The sequence below is a fragment of the Trachemys scripta genome, chromosome 1 (genome assembly GCF_013100865.1).
Source record: "Trachemys scripta elegans isolate TJP31775 chromosome 1, CAS_Tse_1.0, whole genome shotgun sequence".
Taxonomy (NCBI): Eukaryota; Metazoa; Chordata; order Testudines; family Emydidae; genus Trachemys; species Trachemys scripta.
Window position 1 is genome coordinate 71227400 of NC_048298.1, and position 19835 is coordinate 71247234.

Genomic DNA, 19835 nt, shown 5'->3' on the forward strand with positions numbered 1-19835 from the left:
GGGGCCTCTCAGGGGGCAGCGGGGGGGGGTGGATAGGGGTCAGGGCAGTCAGGGGACAGGGAGCAAGGAGGGTCCTGGGGGGGGCAGTTAGTGGGGGGTGTTGTCTCTGGAGGGGGTGGTCAGGGGACAAGGAGCTGGGGGGGTTGGATGAGTCAGGAGTTCTGGGGGGCCTGTCAGGGGGTGGGGAGCAGTTGAATAGGCGTGGGAGTCCTGGGAGTCTGTCTAGGGGCGGGGGTGTAGATAAGGGTCGGGACAGGTAGGGGGTAGGGTCCTATGGGGGCAGTCACGGGACAAGGAGCAGGGAGGCTTAGGTAGGAGGTGGAGTCCTGGGGGGCAGTTAGGGGCAGGGATCCCAGGAGGGGGTAGTCAGGCGGGGACAATGAGCGGGGGGGGGGGTGGAGGTTCTGAGGGGGGAAGTCAGGTGGCGGGAAGTAGGAGAGAGTGGATGGGGCAGGACTAGGGCAGGGCTCTCTGGGTGCACGCCCTAATGAAATGGGCTGCGCACGCCTGTGGTATCATCCAGATCTCTAAGGGGTTCCTTTCACTGCCTTCTTGTAGCTTTGGGTGTTTTAATTCTATGCTGCTATTGCTCAGAGTCCTGACACCAACCCACAAGTCTCACCCTCGCTTCTACCAGCCTAGTTACTCCTTTCAGGGTGATCCCAACATAAAAACATAAGAATACCCATACTAGGTCAGACCAATGGTCCATCTAGCCCAGTATCCTGTCTTCCAACAGGGGCCAATGCCAGATGTTTCAAAGGGAATGAATAGAACATGGCATTATCAAGTGATCCATCCCGTCATCTAGTCTCAGCATCTGGCAATCAGAGGCTCAGAGAGACCGGGTTGCATCCCTGACCATGTTGGCTAATACCACTGATGGACCTATCCTCCATGAACTTTCCTAATTCTTTTTTGAACCCCACTATAATTTTGGCCTTCAAAACATCTCCTAGCAACGAGTTTCACAGGTTGACTGTGCATTGTGTGAAGAAGTACTTCCTTTTGTTTGTTTTAAATCAGCTGCCTATTAATTTTTACTGGTTCTTGTGTTAAGAAATGGGGTAAATAACACTTCCTTATTCACTTTCTCCAAATTCAGAGAAGAAATATTAAGAAAAAACAAACACATGCAAGTCAGAGAGAAAATAAACATAAAGACGCAACTTCAAGCTTTACACTTATATATTAGGTAAATTCTCTTTCCTTATACACGTGACCTATTGTGTTTGAACAGTTTTCCAGTGTGCCCCATCATAGATGGGATCCAACATTTCAGGGACAGTTTCCTGTTTAGAAGCTGCCCATCACTTTCTAGAAAGTCTTCACTTCAAAGCCCTTCTCTTTTAAGGGTTTGCACTGTTTTTGTTGGTTTTCCCCCCCTTTCTGTCAGACTATGGTGATTCATCGTTACTCATAATGGAGAAAATTCCCACTTGACTTGGTAGCTGGGGTGTCTCAGTGGCTTCCTATTAACTGTAATGGTCAATCATTTGTCTTTTCCCGGGTTGAAACATGGATCATTACTTGCATCTGGTTTTGTCTTAACACCTAGCTTGGAATGCACTCCTCCCAGCTGTGAGGTATATTTGAAATTGTAGCTTAGGTCATAGACATAGTATTCTATATAAATAAATATATAACCATAGTCTGTATACATATCTCGTAATGGCCATCAAGTTCAAAACATTACATGCTTTCCTAAAAGACCTTACTCCACATATTTTTATACACAACGTTGCATACAACCAGCTGATTCAAATGCTTACTCTTTGGGGTTAAGAGCCCCTATTCTCCCCTGGGGGGGGTCTGGACCCTGATTGTCACAGTATATACCCTATGCCAATAGTTCTCAACCAGAGGTCTGGGGCCCCCTAGGGGGCCTTGAGCAGGTTTCAGGGGGACCTCCAAGTAGAGCCAGCATTAGACTCGCTGGGGCCCAGAGCAGAAAGCCAAAGCCCCACAGCATGGGACTGAAGCTGAGGTCCCTGAGCCCCGCCACCCACGGCTGAAGCTGAAGCTTGAGCAATGTAGCTTCATGGTGGCTCCTGCTTGCTACTGCCTAATGCCAGCCCTGGCTTTTATATGCAGAAAACCAGTTATTGTGGCAGAGGTGGGCCGTGGAATTTTTATAGCATGTTTGGGGCTCGGGGGAGACCTCAGAAAGAAAAAGCTCTGCCCTACGCGGCTCTCTACACACCCAAGTAGTGCCTCCTTCCGTGGCCCACTGCTGGAGTCTTTCCCTGCTGCAGGGGGAAGATCTAGCGATGGGGAAAGGTTCTGGCAGCAGGGGGAACAGCAGGGAAAAGTTCTGGCAGCTCCCTGAAATGCAGAAAGGCTTTTCTGTGCTATAGGCAGCTGCCGAAGTCTTTCACTGACACATGTAGCAATGCACTGTGGTGTGGGAGCAGTCTGCTTTTCACTGCAGCGTGTAGCTACACACCTTATACCCCGTTGCAAGTGATGTGCATTGTAGACATACCCTGAAGCGGCTTAAAATAAATCATTTTAAGCAAGCAGTTTAGCAAATGCTTGTCGGTCTTTTCTTAATGTGTGAAAAAATCCAACCATGCAATAGAGTTGGATGAGCTGTATCTGTCTCACTTAGCCCATTACAGTGGTATATGAATCCCTAAGTGTGTTGGACTTCCTACGTGCTTGCTATCACGGACGGGGTCAAGCTCCTTCTGCTGGATGCTCATCAGGCTGCTGTGTTTGGATCCATACACTGGATCCTACAGGTTTCTAAGCCAGTAATTTAAGCACACCCTCCCCAGAGCTCCAGCCTCGTGCGTACTGCTGTTTTACAGTTTAACCTTTTGGGGTCATGTGACAGTTACAATATTGCCAATCTTAAGAGCTCAGCGATCATGAGCTGAACCCCAAATATCATGACATTTTTTTAAAAGCCTATATTGTGGATTTTGGACTGTGTTTTGATTTTGAATTCCCCCTGCCCGTGCCCAGCATGTCACAATTAACGTTGCTCACTCTCCCAGATGCGTCAGCAGGCTGGGTGCTGCACGGTTTCATTTGCAAAGAGTAAAGCTGAATGAAGGTTAAGTTGAGACAAGTGAAATTTTGTTAAACCATGTGCTCTGCTCTGTCTGCGTGGTTGAGTTGCTTCTAGTCTCTCTCCACATTCTTTGTTTTCGTCAGGGCCGCCTGGGGGAGGGGGGGTGCAAGTGGGGCAATTTGCCCCCGGCCCCGGAGGGGCCCCTACGAGACTATAGTATTCTATAGTATTGCAACTTTTTTTTATGGAAGGGGCCCCCGAAATTGCTTTGCCCCAGGCCCCCTGAATACTCTGGGCAGCCCTGGTTTTCCTGGTGTCCCATCAATAACAGTCCCTCCAGGGAAGAAACATGGGCCTCTGACTCCAGTTCAACTGATCATGATACCTCTTTATTATTTTACAAACATTTTAACATACAATGTTGATATAAACAAATAATTGACACCCAAACTCCTGTTCCGTGTCCCTTCTGTCAGAGGTTGCTAACACAGAGCCAAGTTGGAGTCTCATTTTAACCACAGATTCAGCTAGTTACATATTTCTTTGAGACAGTTTGGTCTCATCAACAGATGACCACACCAGGAGTAACTGATCTCTGTCTCACTGTCACCATAATCTAGTAAACTCTCTCTGTGGAGTTGCCTCCCTCCCTGTCTGGATGGTTCCCTGTGTCTCCATTCTGTGATGATCTCTAGTTTCTGGCTGGGTGTTGTCCGCTGGCTCATGTCTCCTGTTCCTTGGGATCACTTGTCCCTCTTGTGTAATCACCTTCTATGATCTGCTTGCCACTGCAACCCTGATTACTCCTTTAGTGTCTAATGGCTGGATCCTCACAGAAGTACCTGTCTCCAGGGCCGACAGATCCTTGGCTGACCTTTCATACTCCATACTTCATACGCCTGCTTTCTCTGATTGCTGACCATCTCCTTTGCAGTGTCTCCATCCTTCTGGCTGCAACAGGTCTCCCCTCATTGGTGAAATGGTTTTGATCCTTTGTACCATCACTGCCTGCACTGAACAGTGATGGCATATTCCTGCATGCCAAGATGCTAACAAAGGGTCTGAACTAGGGGTCTACTTTGGTCTAATTTTAAACTCCTGGATAGATACATTGAGGGCACTGATGTACATTTCTGCCCCTGTACTTCATGAGCAGGGGTGTGGAGGCAAGAGTGCGACCTGGAAGAGCTGGAGCAGCCACTCTGGCATCTGGGATTGGGCTGTGGAGTAGGAACTGAGCAAGCGGGGCCTCTTTCCCTCCTGACTGCAGAGCATCCTCTGAACCAACAGGTGCCAATACCAGGCCTGGTCGGGGGACACTTGGCAGCAGATCAGCACAGAGGGAGCCGGGAACACTGCACCCATGACTGGGCAGGGAAGTGTGGGGATCAGAGCTGCTGGGAGCCTGGGTCACAGCCAAAGATAGGAGATATCAAGAGCTGGGAAGCTGGGCTGTCTGGACCATGGAGCCCCCTGCAGAGAATAGGAACCAGGCACAGGTAGGAGGAGATGGGGACCGGTGACAGGCTCTGTGGGGAGTCTGTCCCTATCTTCCTCCCATCTCCCTCCGCACTCCTCTCCCACCCGGTGCTTCCCACTGTATACACTTCAGCCACCCCCCATTCAAAGTGACCTCTTACTCTGCCTCTGAATAACATAGTTGGCACACTCTGATAAAAGACTATTCAACCCGAGCCAAGCCCCGATGTGTGCTATACAAATTACACCTGATCCAAACCCATCACTGGTTCAGGTTGGGATGGATGATATTATCAAAAAGGGGGAATGTGGACTGAGGCTAGGGAGTAAGAGGCATCCCTGGGGAACAAGCATCATTCTCCCACTGGTCCTGTGAAGACTTCCCAGGAACAGCAATGGGCCTAAGGCTTTTACCCTTATTTTGGAGGAACTATGTCCCAAGAGTTATCTTTTTTTTCTGATTTGACCTTTAAGACCATGAGATGAGTGGGGCAGGGAACTTAAAACAGAGCTGTATAAACCTGAGAAACTCAAGTGAATAAGCTGACTTTATATTTAAATAGTTTTATAATTTGGAGCCCACAAAACTGATGAAATAGTAAACTGCTTTGCCAGTTTCCCTGCAGTCCTTGTAATTCAGCTGGTTTCTGACCTGCAACGCCATTTGCTATTGTAGTTTAGGGTCTGTCTTAAGCAGAGTCTGCATTGGAAACTGGACAAAACCACACTAGAGACTAGGCTGAGGTCAATAAATGCACTCGCTTTCATGTGTTAGCTGAGCAGGATTTGAACCCAGATAAAAGGCTGGTGCATTAACCCACCCATAACTCTCTGCTTGCTTAATAAAACAAAAATTGCCTTATGAAATTTGAACCTATGGTGAAACCCATTAAAACCCGTGGAGGAATTAAAGAAAACTAGAGCAGTGTGGGGGGAGGAACATGTCTGTACCAAGACAAGCAGTAAGAAGAAAAACTATTTCTAACTGTGATGTATCTTTCTTTCAGCTGAATTCCACTCCATTACCCACCTAACCTGCTAAGTAAAGGACGTAACAAGTGATACGCCCCGCATCTAGATCACAAAAAAGTAGCACATACAGTATAACTGTGCATGTTGCCGCACTGGTATTCAATAGTGTGTTTTTTAGCTATGGTCAGACAGATTTTTCTTGGGGAAGGGGGGAAAAGGAAGGAAATGAACCACCAACAGGTGTTTCACAAAGGGTGGTGAGGTTAGTTCACAGATACTAATTCTCCTTCACAACAGGCTCTGTGTTTGAGCTAGAGCCACTACTCTCGGTTTCTTCTTTGCTGGTGTGTCATTATTAGAGTCTCCTGCTGTCTGCTCCTTAGTTCTTATCTCTTCAAGTAATCTTGATCGTAAAGCTCTTTTATTGTTCATACCAGAAAAGGGAGGAAGAGATGGAGGTGGGCCAACAGTGGAGATAAACAGCTTCACGTTATTTCTAGCATTATAATTTTAATTTCTTCACTGGATGTTCCATAAGCCTCCTCCCCATAGAGGCAGCAGAGATCAGATGACTTTATTATGTATGACAAACGATGCAATAAGTCATTATGCATGAATACATAATGGCACTGTTTCTCTGTTGGAACAAGTAATGAGAAGGTTAATCTTCTGTCTTTCTAAATTCACCTTTTTTCATTTTAGTTGACTCCAGCACTGAACTTTGTAGACTAATTCCCTGTGGCAGCTGACTAGGGAGATGCAACTTCACAGAGAAACACAATCTTCAGAAAGTATGTATGAGAAATATTGTAACGGCAAGATTAGTGTAATGGAAGCAACATCCCTTGTTAATATACCCCAGTGTAAATAGACATTGCAGGCAGTGCTAGTGTACAACAATGATTGACATGGCCAAATATGCCACTTTTTTACTTTTAATTTCCAAGCCTATGACTTTCCAAACAACAAAATGAATTGAAATTAGGGTTCTTTGTGCATTATTGTGATCAGAGGATGGGGCGATGACTTTCCGGATTTGCTGCTGCAAGCTGAAAACAAACTTTGAAATGGAAAGCTCCCTTCCTGTTGTACAGAGAATATAGGTAATGTCAGGACAAACTACAGCTGTGGGGTCTGCTTGATTCTGATAGATTTTGGAAGTGGAAGGGGAGGGGGTACAATTTACTTCAAATTGTAGCCTGATTTAACAGAACATCATTTATGAGATGTGGAACAAACAAAACCTGAGATATTGTGGCATGGTTTCATTGTTAGGAAGCAAAAGGTGATGTATACATTAGTATAAGCTCCATAGCCATTGCTATTATGATACAAAACTGGCAGCATGGCAGGAAATGGTGATGGGGCAGGGATGCTCAACTGACTCTCTTCCTAATTACTATTCTTTGTAGGATCATAGATTTTTAGGGCCAGATCACCTAGTCTGACCTCCTACAAATCACAGGCCATAGAATTCCATCCAGTTACTCCTGTATTCCTCCAAATAACTTGTTCGACTACAGCACATTTTCAATTTGTTTTGAAAGCATGAATAGATGATGGATTTCAGAAGGTTAAGACAGCTGCCAAAGGACTAATATAGGCCCCAATCAGCTATCTGATTTGTGCATGTGGACCTCTGTGCCAGTGCTGGAGCTCTTTGATTACAGAGGACTCCATACAGGCCGATGTGCAGGACTGATACCTTAAAATATAAATAATGTTTCTTCTTTTTTTTTTTTTTTTTGACATGATATGGTTGAGGAAGATAACAAAAGAGCCAGGGTCCTGAAGGATAAATGCTTACCCTAATGGATTTATCAAAAGGAGCTTCCACAGTAAAGTTGAAGCAACTTTGATTCAGCAGAAATAAAGAGAGTGCCCATTTGAGAAATGCTGGTCCGTGTACTTAAATCCATCCCTGTTTAGGACAGCACTTAAGTGTGTGCTTAATTTAAAGCATATGCTTGGGATTTCAGTACATGCTTAAAGTGCTTTTCTGAATAAATATTCTTTCCTGAATTGCTTCTTATGATCTTCATGTATAATGAACTGCTAAAGAGACTGAAGTTAGACTTTCTTTTCCAGAGTCTGAATCTCTAGCAAATGTCTGATTACAACTCTAGGTAAAAGAAGATTAAATCAGCTCAGATTAACTTTGTTTGTAAATGTTTGTGTATTTTAAAGTATATTAGTATTTAAAAGTGCCAAATATGTGTGAAGTCTCATGAAACACAAATTATCTGTACTTTAGAGAAGATAGATAAATTTAGGAATTGCCACTTAAGTGGGGTCAGAACACTATCTGCTTTCACTTGTTTTTCTCTTGACTTTTCATCTTACAATTAATGATGGTTCTATGAACTGACTTAAATTGGTGGCTTCACATTTTATTAATATTTCAAATCATATTGCCTTTTTATCTGCCAAGAGCATTCTTTACATTTGACTAGCATAGCTCAACTAAAAGTGTATATCTTTGTGTGCTTGCATAAATATCATACCTGTTAAAGAGAGGTATGCATGTACATATTTTTGTGATGGTTAATTAAAAGAACATATCTGCACAAAGCCAAGGACTTTATTATCTGTCACATTTCTTATTTCCTCTGATAATTTCATTAGAGGACTGCCCAGCCCAGTAGCACATGTAAGCTGAAAAGAGAAGACATATATTCAAACAAATCATTTACTTGATATGTCATTAAATACCTGATCCTGCACTCTTTACTCAGGCAAAAGACCCACTAACTTCAGTGTGAATGAGGCATGTAGGATACTAGGATTGGGCATAGGGCTTTGTTTATAAAACACATTGTCAAAAGGGAAGGAATATATAATATAGCATGACTTGTGTTTCCTAAGCATTAACATACCAATCCTGTAACTTGTTACATGTGATGGACTCCTGCACCTGCTCAGAGCCCCATTGGGGATTAGGGATGAAAATAATGTTTTAAAAAAGTAAATGTTTAAACTATTAAAATTTTACTGGTTAAACATTTAACTGTTAGGCTCTGCTGCCGCTCTGAACGTCTGGGGTCCCGACTGCCAGCGGCCCCCCAGGCCTGGAGTCCCAGCAGCCGCTGCGCGCATGGGGCTCTGCTGCCACCCCGTGGAAAGCCCTGGGCGTAGGGGCCCCCAGCAGCCGGGATGGGGGTGGGGGAAGGGGATCAGCAGCCAGGATCTCGGGGGACAGTAGCCAGGAATGAAGGGGATGGGGGGACGCGGCAGCCGGGACTCATGGTGCTGGCTGGCAGCAGGGTCCCGCAGCAGAGTTTAAATGTTAACCAGAATATCTTACCGATAAGACTGATGCTTATTGGTTAATCGGTTAACTGGTTAACATTTTACATCCCTATTGGGATCAACAAGTTTCAGGATCCCGACCAATGTAACAAATGAGGAGTAGAATACGTTACTGGTAACCTAAATTCTGTTCAGATTCAGGATCTTCCAGTATAAATTCAAATAAACTAAAATTATGTCTAGGCATTATTATTGAATTGCTACAAGTACCAACACTGTGCTAGGTGTTTACAGACCAGGAGTAAGGCAAGATCCTTGCAGTAATAAGTGTTTGCTGTGAATATTGTCTGTCTTGTTTTGGCAATCATATGCCTAACATGCTCAACAAACATTTCCTTAACATGAACAAAGCCACTGCAGAACAATGTGGCATGACTAGTCTTGTGTTCAAAAATTACACTTGACTGGGATTCAAGATATCCCTTTCCAAGTCACAGAAGTGACTTACACCAAATTCCACCAAAATCTGTATGTTCGTGGTGTGTTACATATAGACACACATTTATGAAGGACATTCATATTTAAGGCCAGATTGTGCCTGGATGATAGTTTGATGCACAAGGACGAAGTGGAGAGAAGGAGCTGTTACTCCTTTCTGGTCACTGTACAGTTGCCAGGTCCATTTACAACCCCTGAGTTGTCAGGGATTGCTCTCTCCTAGAGGCCTCAGGGCAGAAGCCACCTCAGTGAGGACAGGAAAGAGAGAGAAAGAAGCAGGACCATGATCCAGTGAAACTGGTGGACTGCAGATTGGAACACAGACACCTCAGGTAGACACAGTCCCTCTCAGAGCTCCCTGGGGGAGTGGATCCCCATACCTACCCATAATTCAGGGCTGTGCCTGACAGATGCAGTTGAGTTCCTCATGTGCATTTAACTTTTTAGAATAGTAACATTATTTTGACATTTCTTATAAAAATCCAAGCTCCCATATTAAAGGTATAAATATAGGAGCTATAAGACTTTAGGAAGCATTACTAAACTATGTGCATAATTAAAGAAATTTGTTATCAATGCTGCATGAACGCTTCAGTTGCATAAATCTGTAGAAAGCATACTCATTCATAATCCAAAATGCACTAAACCAAGCGGCTTACCCTAAATCCATCTCTTCAGAAAAACATCCAGTAAAAAAAAAATCAAACACAGTGACAAAAAAACAAATTATTTCAGTCTGTGACTACATGTCTTTCTGTTGCAATACTACAGAATCAAATACAGACCAAACCCTCAGATTTTTTTTAATCTTAATGGAATGAGTGATTTTTATTTTTAATATATCATTATTTTGTATATCATCATCATACAGGATATCCAACTGCAAATTTGTGGCACTTGAAAAGTATTTTCATTGCTCTCAGATGCTACAATGACGGGTGCTATAAAATATCTGAGATGGACAGATATATTAGATAGATATTGGGTGATATTCATGCCCATGCAGAGGGACAGCACAACCACTCCAACCCTATTTTAATGGCTTAAGTGGGATTTAAGTGATGCTTGGCCTTATGCTGGGTCTCTGTAGTAGGGTGAAGCTCTCCTACCTTATGAATTAGACTTTGTATTAATTATATTTTTTCAGAACAAATATAAATTATATTAAGACTTACAGTCCAGAATAATGGCATATTGCCAATTTCCATTAAAATTATATCAATGATATGTACTTACCACACACAGATGTGTGTGTGGTGGGGAACCAAACCCACTTAAGTAGGCTAACAAAAGAGAAGGATGAACAGAAAAATAATATAGAGAAGGATGTACACAGACCTATAAAAGAATGGTGTTCTTTCTGGCTGGAATGGAGGTTTATTTTATAACTATCAACAGAGCATTGCCATAGCTGCTTATATTAGAAGCTCTAATGCTAATTTCAGATCTTTTCTTATTCTTCTGTATCTCTTCTAAATAGAATGCTGTATAGGACAACTTTTCCAATGTGTTTTGGCACATCAATTTCATTTGAAAGTTATTTGTTTGAATTAATAGAGAATAAATGGAGTTTAGTTATGCAGTGTAGTTTAACAGCAAGAGGTCTTCCAGTTTCCTAGCATAGATTTGAGAGCAGTAGAAATTAGGTTGTCAATAAGTTTGGGTTATTTTAAGGTTATGTTCATATGTATTAATGCCTGAATGATTTTAAATTAAATCCATCTCAGATTGTTCCCCATTGACCTACTGCACAGCCAGCAGTTATGACCTTGGGTGAAGCTTCATAAACAACTGTAGTATCAGTTCTTTATGTGCAAAAAATTCAGCAGTCTTTCCTTCAATCTGCAAGCACTTAAGGAAGTGTTCGGTGAATACTAACTATATGCAAATAAGAAAGTAATCAGGATGTGGGGTGGTAGGACAGATGAAGACATAGGCTAGTGGTACCCGCTCCCTGGAAATATATTTTTCATGACAATCTAGCTCATAACCATGACAATCTAGCTCATAACCATGACAATTTAAATATCTAATTGACTAGACATCAAGATGGTCTCTTGAAAAGTGATCTTTCATAACTTGCCATTTGCTTGGTCCTGTGCAAAACCCACAATGAAAAAGATCAGGGAATATATTGGTGCAATGTTCTGAGTAAATAGTGGCCACAGCAGACTAAGTTCAGCTTCAGAGTGAAGAGTACAAATAAAATTTCAAATAAGTTAAGCTTTTTGAAAAATAGTATTTTAAAATGTTCAGTGAAGTATAACGGTTCAGATAAAGTGAAAGGTGAAAATTCATCTTCTATTATTGACAGATACAATGATATCTGCCTATAAGTGAGGGACCCCAGGTGCAGACTCGTGAGCTTGGTACATGAGAAACATAGGAATTGAAATCTCAGACAATACAATGGCCCTGACAAGAAATATTTGAGAGAGAGAGAGAGAGAAATAAAATGCCCACACATTTTAACTTAAAATTAAGGTTGTTTAAATGCATTTTTTCTCAATGCAATCAATAAACATTAACCTTCAGACCAATGTCTTTTTAAATCTCTTGAAAATTTCCCTGGGATGGAAAAATGGTTTCCAGCTCACCTCTACGGCCAATGAGGATGATTGATAGAGTGACATAAGTGGTACTGAGTGGGGGATGTAAGGTTGGTGGGGTGGGAAGAAGGGAGGTGTTTAGTCTGAGGGGCATATAGTTTGGGGGGGCATAGGCTTGTTGGGTAATTGGTAGGGGAAGTATGGTGGGGAGAGTGACATGAGGATGCTGAGATGTCTGGGTCTCGGAAAACCCATCCTCTGACAAGCGGGATTTCTCTATGTTGGGAAGTCCTTGCATATGTTCTGTGAGGAAACTACCACAGGAAAACCCCTGTCTGTAACAGACCGACCCAGACACTCAGGCTGGCCACAGTTTGATAGTGGCAGAAAGACTGTAGTCCTTTCTCTTCAAATTTTGGGGACCATCCATTGACTTGGGGAGGGCAAAAATCCTTCTTGATGTTCCCCCAAAGAAGGAAGACGAGAGGGGGGGAGAGAGTTCAGTCTGATCCTCCCCCAACAGCAGACAATTGGAGAAAAAGTGGTGAATGCCACCCTAAAGACTCTAAGGGTACATGAGGAGTCCTAAGTAGAGGTTTATTTGGAAGGTATGATTGGCTTATGGGGATCCAAGGGCATGGAGCTGGGGAGCCCATGCATTTTAGAGACAAGCCTTAGGGATCCCTAGCAAAAAGGGCTTTTCTGGTGAGCTGAGTGGAAGTCTGGTGGAAGCATAGGGAGGGGGCATTGAGTGGATCTGCACTGTAGCCGGAGGCATGGTGCAGCAGGAAAAGAACCATGGAGGCAGCAGGTCTCTGGTAGAAGAGGTCATGGGAAAATAGTGTTCTGTTTGGAAGGCCTGGGTTTGAGGTGATCATGACGGGGAGTAGGGCTATAGTGAGGGAGTGGAGGCAGGTAAGGAGTAGGGCCCTGAAAGTAGGGGACGTTAGGCCATAGTGTAACAGGGCTGTAGCAGTAAGGCACTGGGGAGTGAGTCTGCTTCCCAACCCCACATCTCAGTAGCACATTCTTACAGTCCAGACTAAACGAAGATTGCAGAACAATCAAACTTTAAAAGATTAAATTTTAACTGTTAACCTAAGCCTCCTTCATGGTTATCTCCATGTTCTCTGTTTCTCCCAACCCTCAACCTCCGGCTTGCTGCAAGTCACTATAGAATCACAGGGCTAGAAGGGACCACCAGGGTCATCTAGTCTAACCCCGTGCCAAGATTCATGATTTGATGTATCTAAACTATCCAAGACAGATGGCTATCCAGTCTCTTTTTGAAAACCTCCAGTGAAGGAGCTTCTACAACTTCCCTAGGTAGTTTGTTTTATTTTCCTACTGTTCTTACAGTTAGGAAGTTATTCCTGAGATTTAATCTAAATCTGTGATGCTGTAGTTTTAACCCATTGCCTCTTCTCCTGCCCTCTCTGGCAAAAGAGAACAATTTTTCTCCATTTTTTTAATGGCAGGATTTCAGGCATCTGAAGATGGCTATCATGTCCCCCCTTAATTTCCTCTTTTCCAAACTAAACATACCCAGTTCCTTCAGCCTTTACTCATATGGCTTTCATTCCATCCCTTTGATCATCTTTGTTGCTCACCTGTGGATCCTTTCCAGTTTCTTTACATTCTTTCTATACAGTGCTGACCAAAATTGGACACAGTCCTCCAGCTGAGGCCCAACCAGCGCCAAATAGAGTGGTACTATCACCTCTTGTGACTTGCATGCTATGCCTCTGTTAATGCAACCCAAAACTGCATTTGCTTTTTTTGCAAGAGCATCACATTGTTGACTCATGTTGAGGTTGTGATCCAACACAACTTCCAAATCGTTCTCTGCAATGATGCTGCCAAGCTAGTTCTCCCCCATTCTGTATTTGTGTGTTTGGATTTTCTTCCCTAAGTTTAGCACCTTACATTTGTCTTTGTTTAATTTCATTTTGTTGTCTGTAGCCCAGTTCTCCAATTTATCAAGATACTTTTGCATTTTAGTTCTATCCTCCAAAGTGTTTGCTACCTCCCATAGCTGTGTGGTCATCCGCAAATTTAATCAGTATGCTCTCTATTCCTACATCCAGGTCATTAATAAAGATGTTAAATAACACCAGACCCCGAACAGATCCCTATGAACCCCACTTGAGACCTCCTTCTAATCTGACATCATTCCATTAATATTACTCTTTGTTTGCTGCTGTTTAACCAATTATGTATCCACTTAAGGGTAGTTCTACTGAGTTTGTATTTCTCCAGCTTACTTATGAGAATGTCATATGGGACTGTGTCAAAAGCCTTGCAAATTCCAGATATATTATGTCCACCGCATTCCACTATGCATCACAGGCTTTTTCCCCTCCCAAATCTCTTGAACACTTGTAACCCTGCCCCCAACCTCCCCCTCCCCCATAGCAGTGGTTCTCAACCTTTCCAGATTACTGTACCCCTTTCAGGAGTCTGATTTGTCTTGTGTACCCACAAGTTTCACCTCATTTTAAAACTATTTGCTTACAAAATCAGACATAAAAATACAAAACTGTCACTGCACACTATTACTGAAAAATTCTCATTTTTATATAATTATAAAATAAATCAACTGGAATATGAACATTGTACTTACATTTCAGTGTATAGTATATAGAGCAGTATAAACAAGTCATTGTATGAAATTTTAGTTTGTACTGACTTCGTTAGTGCTTTTTATGTAGCCTGTTGTAAAACTAGGCAAATAGCCAGATGAGTTGATGCACCCTTTGGAAAACCTCTGAGTACCCAGGGGGGGTATGCATACCCACTGCTGCACCAGCCCTAGTAGCTGTGTCACATCACATTCCTTCCCCAGGACATATGCTGTCTCCCACCGAGTCACATACAGTGCTCAGACTAAAGGGAGATGTCTGTGAGATGAAACTGTGATTAAAATTTCCATTAGATTGGAAAGTTGCTCTACATATTAGAGTCCTGCAGACACAGACAGTTGTGCAGGTAGAGAGAGACATGCTGACAGGAATTAAGGAAGTTAATTCTTGTCCTTTAGACAGAAGTATTCTTCCAGAATTAAATCGGCTTCCAATCATTCACACACAAATGACAGTCACTTTTAAATTTTGTTTTATTTTAACGTATGTATTTCTCATTTATCTGTGACAGGGTTTGAAAAACAATATGAAGTTTGTGTGTGTGTGTGTGTGTGTGTGATATGACACATTCCAGGACAGTAATGAAGATTTTACATCTGTATATTATCTACATAGGGCTAGATTTCACCATTTAGACACTGCTCCCATGGGCTCCACCATGATAATTCCCTCACCACGATCACTTGAACCACTACACGCTTTCAAGGAATGCACTTTAGTCTCCTTGCTGCACTGACTTCTCTATGGGAGAGCACGGAGCCGGTGCAGGTCTATGGTATTTTCCAGAGTGGACTGTGTCTTGACCTTAGCTGGGCTGAGGCAGACTCAGGAGGAGCCCAGCTCCTTCTATTTTGGATAAAAGCAAAGGGAGCGCTTCTCTTCCTTGATTTGAGAAATCCTGCTGCCCCAGAGATTCCCCTCTTCCCTGGCTGGTAAGGGGAAAACTCAAGTGAAAACATTAGAGGCACTGGGCCTAGGTGAGATGTTTCTGTGGCTCTCAGCCTTCTTGAGAACTGAAGCAGCAGCAGCAGCCCCTGAAAGGTGACTGTGTCCCCACTGAAGAAGTGGCCTTCTTTGGGACATGAACACTTTGGATATATTCCTTTTCCTTGTTGCATGCAATCACCTTGTGCTGATGCAACTCTGCATCCCAACTACATTAAGTGAGTCCTCCTATTTTCATCTACTTCAGTCACCAGGTGAGAAGAGGGCATTTTTGGCCCTCAACTTGCACCTCTATGAAAGTGCCAGGCACATTCTAGCCCCTATCTAGTGGAATCTTAATTATGAGTAATGGGGAGAGAGAGAGAGAGTGTGTGTTTAAAAAAAAACATAGTTTTAATAATGAACAGGAATGCAATTGGATCATAATATTGAAATACTAATAATTCTCTTTGCATTTTAATGGATTGCCATCTGTTCAACCCTTTACCAAGAAATAGATTTGTCCTGCTTAATGCAAACGATTTTGGGATGAAACTGTACAGTACACAGTAGATTTCTAAGCACTTTGGAGAAACATGTATTTTCCTTAACTTACTGCATGCCAGTACTTTATTTTAGTAATAACTTAATTTTGTTCTTTCTTTTGTCTGAATATCTTATTAAAACAATCCACCTAATGCATAATAAAGTCGTGATGGGCACCACAAGAGCTGCTATGCTCTCAATTAGGTTCCAGCAAAGTAACCCTAGTGTCCTCTAAATTAAAATCTCAAACTGAATTCATCAGGTTTCTTTTCCATTGAATTTACAGCAGGAAGCTCTGTGCCTCATGTTTCGAGTCCATCTTAATCTTCTAGAAAGAGTATTTTTAAAACGAAGGCATTGGCCTAAATCATTCTCTACAAAGTAAAGGATTTATAAATTGCTCAGAGGCTAAGATACACAGGATGCAGATTAAAAAAAATTGTCCTAACACTTAAGAGTCCTGTCCAGGGAGCTTGTTTGATCTCTTAAACAAGAACTCATAAAAAAGAAAAAGCCAAACAAATAATAAATCAAGTTATTTTTCCCCTCTGTAATAAACAAGTATTCCTAGGGTATCTTATTAGGATTACAAATGTACTTTCAATGGTATCAATTTAGAAATAGTTTCTTATTGTCACCTAATCAGGTTGGGTGGGAGATCTAATTTTACAGCCTTGTGGCAGAAGTTTAAATTTAGCATAGCCTCAAGCTTTCTGCACCCCCTCTTTCTCTCTTTTGTAATGGACTGTACAAAGAGAAGGATAAAAAGGTGCTGCTGTCATAGTCTGGAGGGTGGAAAAAATTTATCAGTGTTGTCATCAATGCCAGGGGCCACTAGCTGCCTTCAGGAATAGGAACAAGCTGCTCTATATGGAAGCAGTATTAATAATAGCAAATATGGCAAATTGCAGCTCCCTCCCATTCTCCTTTCCCCCCCAAAATTCAGATTTTTCACATGGCTGAGATTCTTTTGCTTAGATCGGAGCCCTTTTCTTAGAGGTGTTAGCTACTGGGAAAGTGAAGCCACCACAAAGCTAATAACTAGAAATGCATCTATATGCCAAACAGCAACTCTGTCACTATACTTGAGATGCCAGTATAGGAACATACTTCAAAAGCAATGCACTAGAGATGCTAGTATAGCAAGATGCTGTACCAGAGAGCAAGTTAGCAGAGAAAAGCTAGTGAAGAAAAGATGAAAAGCAAGATCTTAGAGCTACATGGAGAGATTGTGGTGTTGCAACCCACTAGCCCGCACTATCCTAGATTTGTAATATACTAATCCCCTTCCCGCCGGTACTGTGGTGATCCCTGCCCCGGCTGTCTCCTCAGGATGCCAGCCCTACCCCAGTCTCCAAAACGTTTCCCCCCCCCCCCCCCCGAAGAAAGTTTGGTCTCTTTGCTTTCCTCCCTCCCCTTTCATCTTACAGCCACCTGCAGTCCGAACTGCCATGGGAGGCAGCGTCCCCCCCCCTCCCCAAGCCCGCAGCCTGCCCACTGCCCTGTTCTCCGGCAAGAGGCACCAAGCATGCAGCACAGGTATGGCCAGGGGCCTCCTGCGGCTTTGGGGGGCTCCTCCCCGGGACCAGGGTGGGATACAGGCAGGGGCTACTCCGCGGCAGCCAGAAGCAGCAGGCTGTGCCGGGGACGGGTCTCCAGCAGACACCAGCCCCTTCTCTGCAGCCTACTGTGGTGACTCTCCGCATCCCGGGCGCCTGAAATCCCCGCCAGAGCCGCTGCCCTGGAGCGGGCTAGGGGCGGCAGCAGCTGCGCTTACCTCTGTCCAATGTGAGCGGCTGGACCACTGTCAGCGTCGCCATGTCTGCGGCTGCAGCCGGAGTGACGCTCCGCTTCGGGAGCGGCGTGCCGGGAGACGAGGCGGAGGAGGGGACAGGGAGGGCGCTGAGGAGGTGGGTGGCGCTGGGGAGGGGGCTAGGAGTTGGCCGGGGATGCTGGAGGTTGCTCTGTGGCGAGGAGGAGCGCTAGCCACATGTAGGCGGGCGGAGCGAACTCCGCGCTGGCCGGGCGCCAGGGATGTGCGTGTGCCGCCGCTGGCTCCCCGGGCGCCCCGCCTGTGGAGTCCAGATGTGCGCAGCAGCCGCCCAGCGCCGCCTGGTTCTCTGGCCGGCCTGGGGCGCTCCCGCAAGGGCCGGTGCCGGGGCGAGCCCCGCCCCCGGGTACCTTCCGCAGCCTTGGCGTTGGGAAACTTTGTATTGCACAGCCTGGGCAGGGGGAGCCCCTGGGGGGAAGCAGCGACTAGCTGGAGATGTGGCAATGGCGGGGGAGTGGGAGCCAGGTTCAAGCCACGGGGAGGGAAGAGACGCCAGCTGCAGCCAAGGCTAGGGAGTGGGGGTGGGGGGGAGGAGGAGGCAGCATCCAGCTGTTGCCCGAAATGTAGCCTTCCCCTTCTGCCACCCCCTGACGTCAGCAGCGAAGTGTGGGCTCTGAGAGAGGGCGGGGGATTGCCCTGCGTCTGTGGGGGGAGGCCAAGGGGTGGGGTGCTGATGGGGAGAGTGTGACTGGGTGTGAACTTCGCGTGTCTGGTTTGTTTAAAGAAGTTGATCATCCTACCCTCTGTCCCCCAGAGAAGGAGGAGGTAGGTTGCTACAGAGGCAGGGAAGGGGTGTATTGTTTTAAAACAGGTACTTGTGTGGCTCCAGCACCATCCTCACCTGTAAAATGGGGAACTAAGGCACAGAGAGGTTAAATAACATGCTGAAGGTCACATGGAGACTGTTCACAAAGCCAGGAAATGAAGCAAGATCTCCTGAGTCCTAGTCCAGTGTTATACACACAAGCCTATCCTTAGTTTGGCTGCCCAGGCATTTTCATTCTCAGTGGTCACTTTCATCAGGTTATCCTTTTCCAGTTTTTACCCACTGGACTGAAGTTTGCCAGGTTAGATGTTAATCCTGGAGTACACATTTTTGTAATTTTTGAATAAAAATGGTCCAGCCATTCTTGAAAACAAGAACATTTTCCAATATAAAAAAAGTTTGGCAACTCTTTTTTTTTTTTTTAAATCAGCTTTCATGCCTCAGTGGCTTGAGGTAGATGTTGGGCATTTGGCAGATAGCGTGTCCCCAAGTCATAGATGTGCCTGTTGGTCATCCGAGGATGTTTGGTTGTGATTTGTGAAAGCTGGAAAGATTTGTAAAGAGGACAATGCAGGCTCATGGATATTTCTGTTGTGATCTCTTAATGGCTTCCTAACAGCTCTGTACATGCATAAACTAGGTAAACCAAAGGGAGTCCAGCCATCTTCCTTCTGAGGAGTGAAGGTGTATATGGATGATGACAGAGAGTCAAAGTACTGCTGCAGTCTGTCTTATGAAAGATGAGGTGGTAGAGAAACTTTTGCATGAACTGAGGCAAGGCCTGCGTTCTCACTGATTGCTCTGCTGGGCAATATGTGCATTTTGCTGTTGTCCGGTACATTCTTAAACATGGTGGAATTTCTGTTCCTACATTTTCCCTTTAAAATATATAGGAAATGCTATACAAAAGAAATTGCATTACAAGAAAGTTACAGTTGCAAAGTGAAGTTTTGTGAGCTCAAGCATGAAGAACTGAATCCACAATTGGAGCACTAAAGGAACTATTACTTGAATATTTTGACCACAGATTTGGTGTGTTTTATAATTAGGAGAGTGTCAGAGAATAAATTTAAGACACATTTTCTCCTCAGAAAGATGAGTTAAAAACTAAAAGTTCTCTTCTGAGTAGTAAACACAGTAGTCAAATCAGTTTGGCTGTGTTGACAAGAAAATGTTTTAATTGGCTAAAATGCTGAAATTTAAAAATCAGTTACTAGCAGGCAGTCAATTATGTTAACCTAAATTAACATAAGGATTTTTATTATGTAGATTGTATGTATTTGCATAGCAGCTGGATTGACATAAAGTGTAACAGCTCCTTTTAAGCAGTCACATTATTGTATATGGGATTCATAGTCTT

At 44.0% G+C, this 19835-nt stretch overlaps 1 protein-coding gene across 1 annotated transcript in view; it reads right to left on the bottom strand.

The window, feature by feature from the left end:
- LIN7A (lin-7 homolog A, crumbs cell polarity complex component) overlaps nucleotides 1-17903 on the bottom strand; it is a 68286-nt gene extending 50383 nt beyond the window's left edge. Inside the window, exon 1 of the mRNA XM_034772147.1 lies at nucleotides 17656-17903. Coding sequence (XP_034628038.1) covers nucleotides 17656-17698 — 43 coding nt within the window. The 5' untranslated portion in view covers nucleotides 17699-17903. The remainder of the gene's footprint in view (nucleotides 1-17655) is intronic.
- Between the last annotated feature and the right edge of the window lie 1932 nt (nucleotides 17904-19835).